Source organism: Tenrec ecaudatus, chromosome 17 (genome assembly GCF_050624435.1).
Source record: "Tenrec ecaudatus isolate mTenEca1 chromosome 17, mTenEca1.hap1, whole genome shotgun sequence".
Classification (NCBI taxonomy): Eukaryota; Metazoa; Chordata; class Mammalia; order Afrosoricida; family Tenrecidae; genus Tenrec; species Tenrec ecaudatus.
In genome coordinates this window covers 34,905,559-34,922,518 of record NC_134546.1, presented here as the reverse complement: position 1 = coordinate 34,922,518, position 16,960 = coordinate 34,905,559, and the positions used below count along the sequence as shown (strand labels likewise).

At 55.7% G+C, this 16,960-nt stretch overlaps 1 protein-coding gene across 1 annotated transcript; it reads left to right on the top strand.

Moving 5' to 3' along the window:
* The first annotated feature begins 2,902 nt into the window (after positions 1-2,902).
* On the top strand, positions 2,903-16,256 carry HAAO (3-hydroxyanthranilate 3,4-dioxygenase). The gene is made up of 10 exons (XM_075535297.1): positions 2,903-3,175; positions 6,156-6,234; positions 9,946-10,029; positions 10,360-10,466; positions 13,192-13,281; positions 13,537-13,580; positions 13,819-13,964; positions 15,380-15,448; positions 15,623-15,705; positions 15,811-16,256. Exons 1-10 carry the CDS (start codon positions 3,096-3,098, stop codon positions 15,887-15,889), a joined length of 861 nt encoding a protein of 286 aa, XP_075391412.1. The 5' UTR covers positions 2,903-3,095; the 3' UTR covers positions 15,890-16,256.
* Positions 16,257-16,960: the final 704 nt, after the last annotated feature.

The window sequence follows — 16,960 nt, the reverse complement described above, 5'->3', positions numbered from 1 at the left end:
AAATAACTAAGATAGTACCCTACATCCTCAGAAAACTGTGTAAGCAGGGAATACATATCACTTTCATAACTATAAGAAACACTCACACCAAATGACTGTAAGCTAATCTGCAAACATCTTGGTACACATGTTTCCACCCAAAGAGCAATATATATGTCAGCACCACTCACCACCATGCAATACAATTAGCAATGAAAAACCACACACCAACCTGTGTGATCACAAGGTGTCGAAGGGATGAGGTATCAGGTATCAAAGAACAAAAAAAATCATATCATTATGAATGAGGGAGAGTGCGGAGTGGGGACCCAAAGCCCATCTGTAGGCAACTGGACATCCTCTTACAGAAGGATCGCAGGGAGGAGACGAGCCAGTCAAGGCACAGTGTAGCACTGATGAAACATACAATTTTCCTCTCGCTCTTAATTGTTTCTTCCCCCCCCTGCTATCACGATCCCAATTCTACCTCACAAATCTGGCTAGACCAGAGGATGTACAGATAGGAACTGGAAACACAGGAATCCAGGACATGATCCCTTCAGGACCAGTGGTGAGAGTGGCGATACCCGGAGGATGGAGGAAAGGAGGGTAGAAAGGGGGAACTGATTACAAGGATCTACATATAACCTCCTCCCTGGGGGACGGACAACAGAAAAGTGCGGGAGACCTCAGACAGTGTAACATATGACACAATAATAATCATTTATAAATTATCAAGGGTTCATGAGGGAGGAGGGAGGGTAAAAGATGAGGAGCTAATACCATGGCTCAAGTGGAAAGCGAATGTTTTGAGAATGATGATGGCAACAAATGTACAAATGTGCTTGACATAATGGGTGTATGATTTTTAAATTTTATATATATATACTGCATTCCATGAGAAGATGGTTGAAGAAGCAGAGGCAGGCTGGGAGAAAAGGATGCACTGGAAGGGAGAGCTCTGCAGAGTGTGAGTCAACCCAGCAGCTAGCTTCGTCCATAAAGGAGCCAGAGAGATTCCACAGTGATAGCCAGCCCAGTTCACTGAGACTTAGGAACATCCCGCAGGCAGAACCGGCTCTGATGACCTCTAACGGTAGGCAGACATCCTATGCCGCTGATTTTGTAGGCCAAGTGCGCTCTTGTGAGTAGGCTAAAGAGGTAGCTGCTAAGAGTGGGTGAGATCTCCAAACCCCAAGAGACCAAAAGACCCCTATCCAGAAAGACCCCACATGACTGTGACTATATAATGTCAGACCAAGGACAACAGGGAGGCTGTCAGTTTTCTGAACAGTTGATTCAAAAGGTGCTCAGGACCCCAGTGAGCCCTTTGAGTAGGCCCGGGGTTTTATCCCCAGCCCAAATCAGAGAGCACCTGACTGACAGTGGTTTGAACCCTACAGAAAGTTAGTCAGGACCATTCAGATCCCCCACCCCCAATTCCACTCCACTCGCAGTGGTAGGTTATTCACATTATTTTACTAGCTAACATTTTTCCTTTGTTTTATGTAACAGAATATCTGCTAGGCTGAAATCACACACCCCCAACACACACACACACACACTTAGGCTGAAATCACCCCTCAACACACCCACACACACACACACACACGCACACACTTAGGCTGAAATCACCCCCCCAACACACACACACACACACACACACACACACACTCCCTTTTAGTGTGAATTCATTCATTCCTTATCCACCCACTCACCCTGTTCAGCCAGGTAACAAGCTCCCAGAGCAAACATCACACATCCTAGATCCGTGGAGCTCCCCGAGCTTCATTGTTTATCGCTCCCCTATGATTGCTTGCAGATGAGAAAGATGGAGAACGTGGCCTGAGTTTGCCTGGTGCGGAACAATGTTCTGGAAAGAAATGCTCCCCACGAAAAGACTCAAAATAAATAACTAAGGAGAAGGGAGAGTGGGGGATAGGGCGGCAGGGACCCGGTTTCGCCTCGGTCTGGGTTTTGACTTCAGCCAGGGGAATATAGGTCTAACCCCCCACCCCCACCCCGACCCCCCCACTCCCTCCCTAAGCTGTCACATGCTGGCAAGATGTGCAGAGAGATGGCACTGGGGGAGTTTTAATGGACTTTAGCGCCTTGGTCTGGTTTCAGGGATCTGATTTACTGTTCCTCCCCTCCCTCCCCTACGACCTCCTCAACTCCATCTTCCTCCCACACGCAGACCAGACGGAATTTCCAAAGAATCCGAAATCCTGCAAAAAAGGGAAGAAAGGCAGGCGCCCCTCCCCTCTCCACACCCTCAGATCTCTCCCCCGCGGTTAGCAGTTTCCATCCTTTCCATCCTCCTCCTGAGCCTTCCACCCCACCCCTCATTCCTCACTCACCCCACTTCTTTCACAGTGAATACGGAGCTGATCTCTGCTGGCATCCCTGTGTGTCCTTAGCCGTGTCGCCCCCCTTTCCCGTCCCCCCCCATGGGGTCTGCGCTGCACTGGGGTCCCCAGCCACTCCCCACGCGAGGGCCAGGCGAGCCCAGCACCACGAGACCCTCTGTCCTGACCTCCCTCCTCGGGGGAGGACTGGGCACCTAGTGGGCACGGTGGCGACCGCTGTCCATTCTCTTCCCATGACCCCATCTCCCAGAGATGGCTTATGTGTAGCATTCCCATTGTTCAGCTGCAAAAACTGAGGCTTTGAGCCATGGGGTCTGAGACTCCCCGTGCCAGCATTTCTTTGGGGCCACTGAAGAGCCCAGGATGGAAAGTCTGACCGGAAGCGACCCCTGGATGCTGGTGCGCAGCGCCCCCAGAACGAGAGGCGCGGTCTAGGAGGGGGTCCCCTCGCGGGAGCTGAGCCCCTGCTGGCGGAGAAGTGGGGTGGGGCGGAGTAGGGGTGCTCCCAAGGACGGGCCTCAGGGCAGCCGTGAGAGCGGGGAGGCTCCAGACCAGCGAGGGGACCCTCAGCCTGGGCACCCAGGTACCTAGCGAGAGAGTTCCGCTCTTGGCCCTCCCCCCACCTCCCCGCTGTTGTTGATTAACCAAGTGGCAGGTGGGCGGCTATTAGGCTCCGCTGCTCCTTGCGGGTCAGCCAGGAGGACGGTGCTGGAGAAGAGGGGGGCGCGGCGCTCGCTCCCGGGGACCATGGAAGGGTCTGTGAGAGTGAAAGCCTGGGTGCAAGGAAACCGCTCCTCCTTCCTGCCCCCAGTCTGCAACAAGCTCCTGTAAGTTCCAGCCTCCCCTGCGCCCCACGCCCTCTCCCCGCCACCCCACTCTCCACTCCAACTTCCACCGCTACCCCCCCCCGCTGCCCCCACCCCCGTTCCTCCTCCTCTCCCTGTGCCCTTACCCCTCAACCTCCAACCCTCGTCCCTTATCCAGAGCCCACAGGAGGGGGGGCGGCTGTCAATCTCAGGGTGCCTTCATGGGGGGTGGGGAAGGGAGGACCAACCTCCAGCCCTGCATCCCTTATCCAGAGTCCAAGGCGGGGGGGGGGGGGGGGGGGGGGGGGGCTGTCATCTCAGGAGGCCTTCATCTGGGGAGGGAGGACCAGCGGTTTGGGTTCCTCTTTCTGGAGACTGTGCCCTTGTCTTCTGAGGGTGGCTGGAGGGATCTTACCTTCTCCCTGCCAGTGCCCAGCGCTTTGGGGAAATCCCAACATTTGGGGAGAGTGGTTTTCCCGAGCCAAACCCAACCCAACCCATGGCCAGTGAGTCAGCTCAGGCCCATGAATTGTCCACAGGACTTCCTAGGCTGAAAATGCTTAAAGGAGCAGACAGCTTCCTCTTCCTGCTTTAGGATCCCTGGTCAGTTCAAACTGCTAACAGCCTGGTTAGCAGCCTAGGGCTTAACCACTAAGGCCCCAGAGCTTCTGAGACAGAACCGAAATCACAGTACACCCCAGGTCTGCAGGCAAAGTGGGACGTCCAAGTCCCAGCTGCGTTGGCATACACATTCATACCAGGCATTCCCGAAGCCACTTCTGCCTGCAGCGCCCATGGGGCTGTTCATCTTACTCCGTCACACCTTTCACGGCTCTCCAGTGTACCCCTCCTCTCCCTCCCGTTCCCAGGGCTCTGTGATGCAGCCTAGTGAGCTCATGTTTCCTGGATCTGCAGAACAGCTCCTACAGGTGGCCCAGACAGTCACAATCCCACCGCATCTCCAGGCCGGACTAGCACTCATTTCGTTCTTGCAGGAGGCCCAGAAGGTCGGGCTTTAATCAGTAACTAGCCCGGTCACAGGGCCAGGATGAGGCAAGTCCACCAAACTGTTTGACTCCAAAGTCTACGCTTGGGGTCACTGTAGCAAGGCCAGGACCCTGGCTGGTTGTCAACCGCTCCCCAAATGCCTCATCCCGTCCTTCACGGGTATCATTTGTGACTGGCTTTGTCTCCTGTCTTTGTCATGAACACCACTCTTCACAGTCCCTCTCACCCACTACCCCTTCCCCCCACCTTGGGCCTATCTCACATCTACCCATTCTCCTGCACTGCGCCTCATTTCCCACTGAGGCAGTGCTGGATGTCTCTGCCCCCAGCATCAATAACCATACAGCCAGAGGTCATCCACACATGTCCACTGAGGGTGGCGCACTGTTGTGGACACTGGATGCAGCTGGGGACAAAGTAGCAACAATCCCATCCTCCAGAAGCTGGTATTCTCCTGGAAGCAGGCACCTAATCAATATACACCTACAAGGCAGAAGAAGTCCAGGCTGCATGGACAGGGCAGGGCCACAGGCATGGTGGGATCATAGACGACATGGTGGGACCATAGACAAGAGGATCACAGACATGGTGGGATCACAGACACCGTGGGATCAATAGACATGGTGGGACCACAGACATGAGGATCACAGACATGGTGGGACCACAGACATGGTGAGATCAATAGGCATGGTGGGACCATAGACATGGCAGGGCCACAATAGGTCAGAGAAGAGACTGTGGCTGTACTCCCAGCAACACGAGAGGACACTGAGCAGAGGACAAAAACGGACCAACTGCCTTGATTGAGCTTCTCCGAGAACCTTCTGTGTGTACCAAAGTTATAGCTCAGCAAAGTTCATTTTAAAAGGAAGAAAAGGAGGGAGGAAAGAGAAAGGTTGGAAGGAAGGAAGGAACTAAAGGGAAAATTTCTAGGACTCCCTGATACAGCTCACATCAAATGCAAGGCCTGAGATGACTTAGTCTCATTTCCTGATCCAGTCTTTCCCCACCCCACCCCCCACACCACGCCCGGCTCCCCACATGACCAGGAACACCCCCCCCCCCCCGCTGGGCTCAGTGCTCCCCTCCGCTCCCTTCCTCGGAGCCCTGTGCAGCTCTAAGCTCAGCGAAGACCGCCCCACACCAGCCTCTTCCTGCCCCATGACACCCTCATGTCACTCAGGTCTCTGGGCAAGTGGGAAGGGTGCTCTTTGGTTTTTGACCCCTGTCTCCTAAAAGGTGCGGAAAGGCATGGAGTTTCCTGACTGGTGGCCAGGCAGTGTCCTCCTCTGTGGAATGAGAGGGCTGTACTGGGCGTACTTACTTTATCTGGTAGTGCGGTCAGTGCCAGGCACTGCTCTGAACACTGGCCACCAGCAACCCAGATACATGCCACCAAGAACCGTGCCTCCATGTCACAGACGAGGAAGCTGAGGTGCAGCCAGGTCACAGAACGTGTCTGAGGTCAGAGGCCTAGCCAAACTTGATCCCAGGAGGCTGGGCTGCAAGAGGCTGCCTTTCTGACCATGAGTCAATGGAGAAGAGAGGTTCTCATAGCCAGACGGCTCCCTGGGCAGATAGAGGTCACCTTACCCTGCACCCCCAGCCCTGGGAAGTGAGACTTCCCATTCGCTTTCTGTGATTAGAGATCTGAAGATGGAGATGGAGAGCTAGATCCCCACCGAGATTGGGGGGAAGCGGGGAGAGGAATGGTGTGGGGACCCAATGCCCACACACAGACACCCACACAAAGACAGACACATGAATCACTCAGACACACAGGCACACAAGGCACACCCAGTGGGACACAGCCACACGCACAGGCACAGACAAACCCTCAGTTCAGATGCACGCAGGACAGGGTGGGGTGGGGCTGAGAGTGCAGGGAAATCGAGGGAAGCAGAAACGTTCTTCTCCCAGACCCCTTCCTGCCCCCAGGGCCCTGCCCTCCTGTCCTGGAGCTGCTTCGAGGCCTGACCCCCGTCCATTGCAGGCACAAGGAGCAGCTCAAAGTCATGTTTGTCGGGGGCCCCAACCTCAGGAAGGACTATCACATCGAGGAGGGGGAGGAGGTAAGTCGATGACTGGTCTGGCCCAGCACAGAGGTAGACCGGCCTCCCTGGACGTGGGGCTGCTTCTGAGGCCAGTGCTTGTGAATGGGCACCGGCAGACAGAGGGCTGTCATGGGAGGTGGCTGAAGGGACACAGCTGAAACCACAGAGGGAAAGGATAACTTCCTCAGCCCCATCTTAAGGGCGCCTGCCCCAGTGAGTTGGGACGGGGCCCTAGGAAATAGCCGGGTCTCTGCAGCTGTGACCGGGTCCTGGGTTGTCCCTGCGACACATGGGCCATGCAGGTCTCACTCATCATACCCTAAAAGTGGAAGCCTGGCCTCTAGGCGAGACCTAGTTATTCCCTTTGGAGCTTCTCAGACCCCAGGTTCTTCAGGCCCAGCCAAGAGACAGACAGCTGAGGAAGGAGCAGGTGCTGAGGGAGGGGGGTGAGTGAAGAATGGAGACGAGAGAGGGTCCTGGGCCTGGGGGACCCCTCTTATCAAGAGGACCTAACACCCTAGGCCTTCAGTTGCTAGGAGCTGTGTGGCTGAGAGAGCCAGTTAAGAAGGGACTTCCCCAGCCGCAACCCTGTCCTCACCCAGCTGGAGCCTGAAAAGGGAACTGCTCAGACCTGGGTTCAAATCCCACCTCTGCTTTTTACTGATTGAGTCACCTTCTCCTCCTAGCTGAGCTCCAGCCCCCTTCCCAGGCCCCCAGTTCCTCAGTCCCACCCACCCGTCACCCGACTCTTTCCCTTGGGCTGAGAGTCGGGCCTGGGTTGGAATCCATACCTCTCACTAACTCTGTGATCTTGGAGAAGTCACGTCCTGTCATGTCGGTGAGCAAGTCTCCTGCAGAACCTGGGGACAATGGTCTGGCTTAGACAATGGTCCAGCCAGGCAGGTCAACATCTACACACACACACACACACACACACACACACACACACACACACACACGGCTTGCTTCCAGCTTGGGGCATATGCCAAATGGCTCTGTGAGGGATCTTGAAAAGTTTTCCTTACTTGTGTTATGGGTTGTTTTTACTAATAAAACTAAAAAGTGGGCCATGCACTATTCGGAGGCGGTACCCTCCTGTTCCGTGCTGGCCTGCCTCTCACCGAGAAGCCCTGGGCGGGGAGACAAGATTGGAAAACAGCCCACTTCCTTCTATTTGTCTTTGACAAATACTCATATCTTGGAACCAGTGGCAAAAGGCTTGAGTCTGGCTTAGCTCTCTCCAGACTCCCCCAGGGGCTCCCCTGATACCTGCAGGGCCTGAAGACTTCAGCCCCTTCCCCAGGACTTAGGGTGTTCCTCCTTTCCCCCTCCCTGGGCATCTACACACACACACAACCACACACACACACACACACACAACCACACATGCCTTGCTTCTAGCCTGTCTTGGGGCACATGCTGAATCACTCTCTAAGAAGCTCTAAAGGTTTTTCTTATTTATGGCTGCTTTTACTAAAAAATTAATAAGTATCATGCCATGTAGTAAACATGGGGGGACATAGAACAGACCCTACCTCATCCCTAACCCCACTGTGGGGGAGGGGGCAGTGTTGACACTTCGGCCATGCATGTATCACAGCATAATGAGAGTCCAGCCGGATACAGTTTTGTATCCTTAATAACTTCAGTATTTCCTATTTTGTTAACAGTTCATCAAAAGCGTGATTTTTTAAATGGCTGTATAATATTCCGTTTTGAATATACCATAAAATACTTAGACCTTCCCAAGGATTATATCAGCAATGTTTTGCTATTGGGGGGGGGTCCCAGCCCCATGAGCGAACAGGGTCCTGAGGAACCCACCACGCAATTATAGAAAAAAGGAGACAGGAAAGGGGGACACAGGGGACTGCGATCCACTATCGGGAAGAGCAGTCTCCAGTTTATTCAGCAATAAGGTTTTATACTAATGGAGCTGGCTAGCCTCTTGTTAGTACAGAAGATGGTCTTGGATATCCGGAGCCCTCTAGGGGCGCACTTCAAGGGGAGTGAGCAATCAAGTGGAGTCCCTTGCTCTGTAAGAAGAAAAGACAAAGGCATGGGATACTCTTAGAGATATGGATCCTTTAACGGCACATTTGATGGTGGGTCGCTGTGAAAAGAGGTCCTGGAGTGGGCGTGCATTGGGCCTCTCTGTCCCCTCTGCACTGTGGAGGTGTTTCTCTAAACCAGTGGTTCTCAGTCTGGGTCATCCACAGTAGCAAAATGACCGTGATGAAGCAGCAACGAAAATACGTTTATGGCTGGGGAGTCAGCACCACATGAGGAGCTGTAGGAAAGGGTCGCGGCGTGAGGAAGGTTGGGAACCCCTGTACTAAACACTAGTACCGGCCTTCCAAGCCCCATGGTGATGAATGTAGAGGGGAGGCCGCCTACACTTCCTCCAGGCCCTCCGTTTCCCACATACTATCCCGTGAGCTCACCATGTGCCGGGCACCTCACGACATCATCCCAGGCCACCCTCACAGCTGCTCTCTGAAGTAGTTGTGGTGGTGTCGTGGGTGAGGCACCTGAGGACAGAGAGGCCACGTGAAGTGAGCTCTCTGGTAGAGATCAGGGCCACGTTGACTGCTGACACTGAGATCCATGCTTTTAACTACCTTGCTCGCTCATCATTAGGTGCATCTCTGATTATCCAAGGCCATGTTCCTTTGGGGAGTTTCTAGATACAGGGTGACAGCTGATGGTGTTTTGTTCTAGGACACAGACCCACCCCGCCCCCAGTCCTGTGAGTGGTTAACGACAAGAGTGTGAGCTGTGCAGGGTCTCCCTGTCCACTGCCATGAGGCCATGTTGAATTGTACCTCTGTCTTTGAGCTTGAGACCTCTCCCCTCTAATGCCTCACACAGAACACTGGGCGCAGAGTGCTTACAAGTTGGGCTGCTAACTGCCAGGTCAGCAGTTCTAAACCACCAGCTGATCAGAGGAAGAAATAGGGGGCTTTTCCCCATAAAGAGTTACAGTCGCAGAAATTCACAGGGGGGTAGCAGTTCTGCCCTATCCTATAGGGTGACTATGAGTGGGAATCGACTGGACTTGGCAGTGAAGGTGTGCATAACCACATACATGACAACATAATTGCTAATAATTATAAGGCCCTGTCAACTGTTTAGTGGAGACTTCTCATACTTCAATCGGTGACAGAGGAAAAATGTGTCTGCTGCCTCCTCCCAGCTCCATAGGGCAGGGTGGTCCCAGTAAACCCAGTGTGAGGGACTTAGGATGGAATCCTCCTGAGCTAGCGGGAAGGGAGGGCCCCCCACAGCCCCCAAGCTACCCCAGTGGCACTGAGACCCAGCGAAGCCCATGCCAGCGCCTCACCTGGCCAGGAGTCAACACAGAACCTACAGACATACACGGACTCCAGTCCCAGGAGCTAGGAAGCTGCGTGATGCCGGGCAAGTCCCTCTACAATGTGAGACTCGGTTCTCTTTTCTTCTTTTCAGCAGAGGCCACTGTAAAGATGTGTTTTCATCACACACCCTGGTACAGAGTAGGGCTAGCACCCAGTAGGGTCTCAGTTCATGAGTGGTTCCCCAGCACCAGCAGTTGCTGTGGGTACTCTGGTCAGCCATCACTTGGAGTGAGACTCGTGGTGCCCGCATGTCCCTGCCCTCCTGGCTGTGACATGCATGGGCAGATGGGCCCGGGGGCAGGAGCACCAGGGCCACTCACCCCCCAGGGCCATCAGCTCACCTGTCTCACAGGTGTTCTACCAGCTGGAAGGTGACATGGTTCTCAAAGTCCTGGAGCAAGGCAGACACCGGGACGTGGTCATTCGCCAGGGAGAGGTGAGGCTGGGCCCAGGGTGGGCGGCGGGGACAGCCAGTCAGGAACTTACCTGCTCCTGTTGGCTACTTGCCACACGTGACTGAGGTCACATCTCCCTGCTTTGCCCTGTCCTCATGGCCTGCCATGCACACCCCACCACACCTCCAGCCCCTAAAGCTGCCCTGGCCCCAGCCTGACGGGAGAGGTGGGCCCTTGGGAACAAACTTTGGCCTCCGGTCATTCTGTGTGTGTGTGTGTGTGTGTGTGTGTGTGTGTGTGTGTGTGTGTGTGTGTGTGTGTGTGGAGGAGGGGTCACAGCAGTGCTGAGCACCTTGTCCCCTCTACTGCAGATATTCCTTCTGCCTGCGGGGGTCCCCCACTCACCGCAGAGGTTTGCCAACACGGTGGGGTTGGTGATAGAGAGGAGGCGACTGCAAACCGAGATGGATGGGCTCAGGTAAGTGGGCCTAAGTAAATGGGGGGGGGCGGTGTTGGTGGAGGTGGGAGTGTGGGCTGGCACAGAGAGGATGGGCAAACAGCAGAGGAAGGGGGATCGCCTAAAACTGCAGCAAAAAGGATCTTAGAGAGACTTCAAAAAGCACTTCCTGCTGACTGAGGGATGGGGCGCTTCCTGGCTGAGGACGTGGAGACCCTGCATTCAGTGCCTGGGGCAGGAGGGGTTAGGAGCAGGCTCCAGGGGGAGAATGGGGGCAGGGATGTTCTCTAGGACTGCTGGGAACCGGCTCAGTCTGATGGCCTCTGGTTGTGATAAGCTATGCTTTCCACATTGAGTGGGCTTGGAGGGATAAGGTGCAGAAATGGGGTGGGTGGGGGCGGGGCATGCCAGAGCCAGCCCCACCTCCCTCGGTGCAGCCGGGACCACGGATGCTTCTCTCAGTTCTTGTCCCACAGTTCGAGGGGACCCAGCTTGCTGCATGCACGTCTGTAACTAAAGCAGCTGCCTCCCTGTCTGGTTGATTCCTTCGCACTCACAGCTGTTCCTCGTGTGCCTCGGGAGAACTGTGCACCTGAGGGGTTTCAGTGGCTGGCTTTTCAGAGGTGGATTGCCAGGCCTCTCTTCGGAGGTGCCTCTGAGTGGATCGGAACCACCAACATTTTGGATAGCAGTTGAGGACTTAACCGTTTGGACCGCCTACGCATTTTATGGTCTAATAATCCTTCCTGTGGCTGTAGCCTGATCCATTGATCCATGCGTCTGTTGCCAGGCACAGGGGGGTCCCACCTCCTGGCTGTTGTGGGCCGCACTGCAGTGGACAGCCATGTCCACGTCTCTGAGTTTCTTGCTTTTTCATTTCCTAGGAGCACAACTGCAGGGTCACACGGCCATGCTATGTGTAACATTTTGTTTTGGCAGGGGGTTGTTTATTTCTCATACTATCCACTTTATTCCCCCCCCCCATACACTCCCATACTATGGTAATAGCTGCATAATAATAACCTATTGCATAATTCTCTATTGTAGACACAGACCCCGGCTGTAAATTTGCACAGAGCTTTCTCCTGGAGGGCTTTTGATGGGGAGTCTTTCGTGATGGGTGTCCGCCAGGTCATTTTACAGAAAATTCAATAACAGATTTCATCCGGTTGCTTTTGACCTTTCATAAGAGCCAGGGACTCGATAGGAACATGCCATTCCAAAGGCAATTCCTAGAGGGCATAGCCATCCAGTTATGAAGCCTTCTGCTGGCTGGCTTCATCTCAGATAGAATGGGAGGTGCCAGCCAGGGTGGGCACACTGGGTGTCCTCCAACCATCTCCCATCCACAGGAGTGCAAGAGCAGGGAGAGCTGGCCCAGGAGTGGGCACCTGGAAGCTCCAAACACCTGCTTTTTACCACCCGCATGGCACTGGGGGTGCCAGCCCTCTGAATCCCACTTCGGGAAGAGGAGGGGCACCAGGGGGTCTGCAGTAGGCTGTGTGTATGCGCGCATGAGCTTCCCCCCAGGGAAGAGGCCCCAGGCCCTGTTCCAGTTCTGGCTGTTCCAGACTGAGCCTCAGACTCAGCCTCAGCCTCAGCAGCTTCTCTGGGAAATCCAATGATGCTTAGATTAGGTGATCTCTAAAGCCTGAAGGAGGAGCCATGGCAGGGCAGATGGTTACGCGTTGGGCTGCGATCCACAAGGTCAGCAGCTCAAACACACCAGCTCCTCCAAGGTAGAACTCCTGTAAAAAGTTACCAAATGTACTCGAGTATAAGCCAACCCGAATATCAGCCAATGCACCTAATTTTACCACAAAAACTGTATTAAAAATGTGCTGAAAATGTTGGCTTATACATGAGTATATATGGTGAGTATTGGAACCTTACAGAGGCAATTCTACTCTGTCCTGTAGGTTCACTGGAAGTCAGCATCAAGTCCATGGCTTGAGTTAAAGCCTCAAGGCAGTGGTACCTCAGGGGTAGAATCCTTGCCCTCCATACTGGAGATTCAGGTTCAAATCCTGGCCAATGCTTTTCAGTGTCGTGCTCCTCTTCTGCCCATGGGGACTTGTGGGCGGCTATGATGCCTGCTAGCAGAGTCAGACTGAGACCTGCTGTCTACTTGCCTAAGGAGCCCTAGTGGTATAGTGGTTACTCATTGGGCTGAAATCTTCAAGGTCAGCAGTTCAAGACCGCCAGTTGATCTTTGGGAGGAAGACAGGGTTTTATACTCCCGTGAAGAGTGAGTTTCAGAAACCCAAAGGGGCAGGTTTACCCTGCCCTATATGGTTGCTATGAGTCCACACTGATTTGATGGCAGTGAGTTTTGAGGGTTATCTACTTCCCTGTGGCCACAATAGGTGGACTGGGCTGGGGGGCATTTTGCTCCATTTTACGCGAGAACAAGTCGATGGCAAGTAGCAACAAGGTCCTAAGGGTGGCTTGAGTCTACGCTTTAGAGGTGCCGTCACCCCTGCCAGGTTGGCCAGCTGCACTGGGCCTCGCGTCCGACTGACTTTGCAAATGGTGTTGTTAGTAAGCCCCAATGCCCCACCAGGCACCGGCTCCCAATACATTTTCAGAGCTCATACATCCGGCTGCAGGAGCAGGCTGCTAGTGAGTGGCACTGACCACTAGGGGGAGCAAGCAGGGGCAACACTTCTGCAGGACCAGGCGTCTCAGGGAGGCTGCCCCAGGCGGTGCAGGTGGAGACCTAGGCTTCTGTCCTCCGGCCTGGCAGGTACTACGTGGGCGACACCACGGACGTCCTGTTTGAGAAGTGGTTCTACTGTGAGGACCTCGGCACACAGTTGGTGCCCATCATCCAAGAGTGAGCCCGGGTCCCACGCGCCCTGTGCTCTGGACAAGAGAGCTGACTTCTCTGAGCAGTGTCCCTCCACCAGCATGCTTGGGAATTAGGGAAACCTTGTCCCCAGAGTGGGAGGACCGGGCTGGGAACCCCGGAGCAGGGTGGAGGGGAACTGTCCATGGGACTGGGAGGTAAACTGGGGGTGCACCAGAAGTTGCTGTGAGGGGTGTGTGTGTGTGTGCTGGTTACCCGCACTCCTCCCACCTGCCCCTGCAGGTTCTTCAGCTCTGAGCAGTACAGAACCGGAAAGCCTATTCCTGGTGAGTCCACTGGAAGTCCCCTGCCGCCTCCCTCTGTCCTCCCTCTGCCGCCTCCCTCTGTCCCAGCATGTCGTGGTCCAGGCTATCGGTCTCTTTTTGAGTCCTCTGCTCAGCGCCGAGCCATCCTGAGAAGATGGCCTCAAACAGTGTCCCCCTTGGCCACTGAGTTGGCTGTAGTGACAGAGAACTGGGGCTTGGCCTGGTGGGTGGACACTGACCACAGTTTGCTCGGGTACAGACCAGCTGGTGAAGGAGCCGCCGTTCCCCCTGAGCACACGGCCTGTCATGGAGCCCATAGACCTGGGTGCTTGGCTGGATGGCCACCGCCTAGAGCTGCAGGCCGGCGCACAACTCAGCCTGTTCGGGGACACGTACGAGACCCAGGTAACGCAGCCCTGCCCTGGGCATTGCCCGGCAGCCTGGGAAACGGGAGTCGGTCTCTGTCTCGCTCACACATGCTCATGTGCGCACAACCCCTAGTTCCAGAGACCGTGCACAGAGCAGGCCCCTCCCTGACTCCGGGATAAAGGTTGGCTTTGCAGTGAGTGGAAGCCTGTGGAGGAATCAGGCCCCAAGGTCTGTTGCCCTCAGAGTAAGGTCTGACCAACCCTGACCAAACCCAGGCTCCCGAGCGTCTGCACCTGCCGAGAATTCTCGGCATGATGGGCACAGGAAGGAGAGAGGTGTTTGGAAGGGGAGGGCTGGGTGGAGGGAGAGCTGCAGAGAGGGGTTGGCCGGTTCCCTGTCACTCTGCACACACAGAGCGAGTGTCCTTCACGCTCCAGGTCAGAGAACCAGCCATGGCCTCCGTGAGGGTGTGGACGGTCCCCTCTGTCATCCTGTGCAGAGGAACTACAGCAAGTCGTCAGAGGGGGAAGAAGTGACCCGGCTGGCAGGGGAGCTAGGGAGGAGGTCATGTGTAAGCTGAGTTTCAAAGCTAGTCAAGAAATTGCCAAAGGAACGAAGGAAGGGAGGAAAGAAAGGAGGTGAAGAATGCATTCTCTGCGAGAGCCAGTGTGGGAGGGACAGCAGGCAGGATCCGGGTCCTGGCCAGTCCCACGGGCTGGACAAGCCTTAGGGATTTATCCTAAAGACAAGAGGAGGGCTTCCCCTACTACTGAGGCAGGAGAATGGAGCAACTAGCGCAGGGTGGCATTTCAGAAAGATCCTGCTACACCGTGTGGGGTGGGGGCCAGAGGGCAAGAGAGGAGACTGGGAGACCTGCTGGGGTCAAGTGTGTGCTAGTACTTTATCATTCACCATCGGCCGAACCCCATGCAGTGTGGGCTCGACAGTGTGGATGTTCACAGGATAGACACTCCCATGGCTGAGAGGGCAGGCTGGGCACCCCACATGGCCTCATCCAGCACTGAGCTGCCTCCCTGTTGCAGGCCACACCAATAGGGAGTCCCATGCAGGGCCAGCGGGAGTGGCCCATGCCCAGCAGCTGTGGGCGTAGGAGCCTGGGCAGGTCAAACAGGCTCTGGTCTCCCTTGTCATCCTCTCCTTCCTCTTCCTTAGACCAGCGTCACAGAGGAAGGGCGGTGGGGACCTCTGGGGAGCCAGTATGTTTCACGTTCTGCACGTACGACAGGGGCACGTGTGTGTACCCCTGATGTACCAGGCAGGCAGGCATCTACAGGTTCACATGGAGAGCGTCTGGGTGCACCTCCAAATAGCCACCTATGGGCAGCACCTACTGTAATGGGAGGGAGCGGGCCCCCACCCGAGGCTGGTGTCTGAAGGCCAGGCTCCTGCATGGACGGAAAGCACCATACAGAGGTCTTACTTCCCACCAGGTGGTGGTCCACGGACAAGGCAGCAACAAAGGCCTGAGACAGAATGTGGACGTGTGGCTATGGCAGCTGGTACATGTAGTCCTGGGACAGGTCGGATGGGGAGCCCACGGTCTGCTGTCCACGGGGTGGGGCTCCTGGGCCCTGGACTCCCAGGGTGTCTGCCACTCGGGACAGACTTGGGGACGCTGGGCTAGGGGTGGAAGCCAACAGTACCCACACAATCCTCCTGCTCCTCTTTCCCAGGAGGGCTCCTCCGTGGTGACCATGAGGGGACAGCGCCTAAGCCTGGCCCCTGATGACAGCCTCCTGGTGCCAGCAGGGACTTCGTAAGCATGCCTCGGGTCCACCCCTTGTACAGGAAGAGGACATGCCCTACCGGTGGGGCCCTCAGAACCCAGCTTCACCCAATGCCTGCCCCTCTGTCACCACAGGTACGTGTGGGAGCATGCAGAAGGCTCCGTGGCTCTCTCTGTGACCCAGGACCCCACCTGCAAGAAGCCCCTGCGGTGATCCTCTTGCTGTGACCCAGGTCCAAACAGCCCCTGTGCTGAGGGATCTCCACCCCTATAGGATGGATGTGTGCCCCACCCGTGCCAAGCAACTCTGCCAGCCCCCGGCCCTCACTGCTTCTCCATGCCCCTCTAAGTCACGTGCAGCCACCTGGAGGCCAGGCCTGGATGCCGCTGTCACTCACCTTTCTGCTGTGCCCCTTGTCCCCCAGCAGCCCTCATCAGCCCGATGTCCCACCTCCCTCCCAGCTGGGGGGCTCTGTCCCCAGCCTGTCTGGTTGTTACTGCCCCGCTGCCCACCAGGCTCCAGACAGCACCTCACAGCCACGGGGTGGAGAGGCTGCAATAAAAGCTTCCTGGGAAATGAATGCTTGTCAGCAGGCTCCATGTGCACACCCCCACCCCAGCCCCGGGACCGGTGTGGGAGCTGTGGGTGTCAGGACAAGGAGTCACCTTGGATGTGCTAGGGAGCCAGCCTTGGGTTGCCCTTCTGTGGGACCCCTGAGCCATGTCTGTCTCAGGAGCTGACGTCACCCCGGCTGCTTTCTCTGTTCCTATTTATTCGCTTCTACATAACTTTTTAAAAATAGCAGCTGTTGAGGCTCCTACCCCCAATAACGGAAATGAAGTGCTAATTGTAGCAAATGCAGACGAGCACAACCCTCTCCCCCAGTGAACTAACCACTGTGAAGGCCTGAAGACTAAGCACTGCAGGAGAGGGCCACGCGGCTGTACTGAGGACCTATGACCCCCTGCTCAAGATGCCCCAAAGCTCTGGGGGGCTTTGGGGGCCCGGGGTGGGAGCCCCAGAAGCTGCGCCCATGGGACTTACAGTGGGTGTGGGTGGGCTGGGCCGGGCTGGGTTCATGAGCTGAGGTGAGAATTTCATGAGGGGGTCCGAGAGAGTGACTGAAATCAGATCAAATGGAGCGGGGGGGGGGGGGGGGGGACCCCTTGGAGCTGCAGCTTCTGGGGAAGAGGAAACTCGGAGGTCTGAACCCTCTTCCTCCCCCACCCCAGCCACACACAGGCGGCTCCCGCTGTGATAAGCTCCAGTGATGGGCAGGGAGCT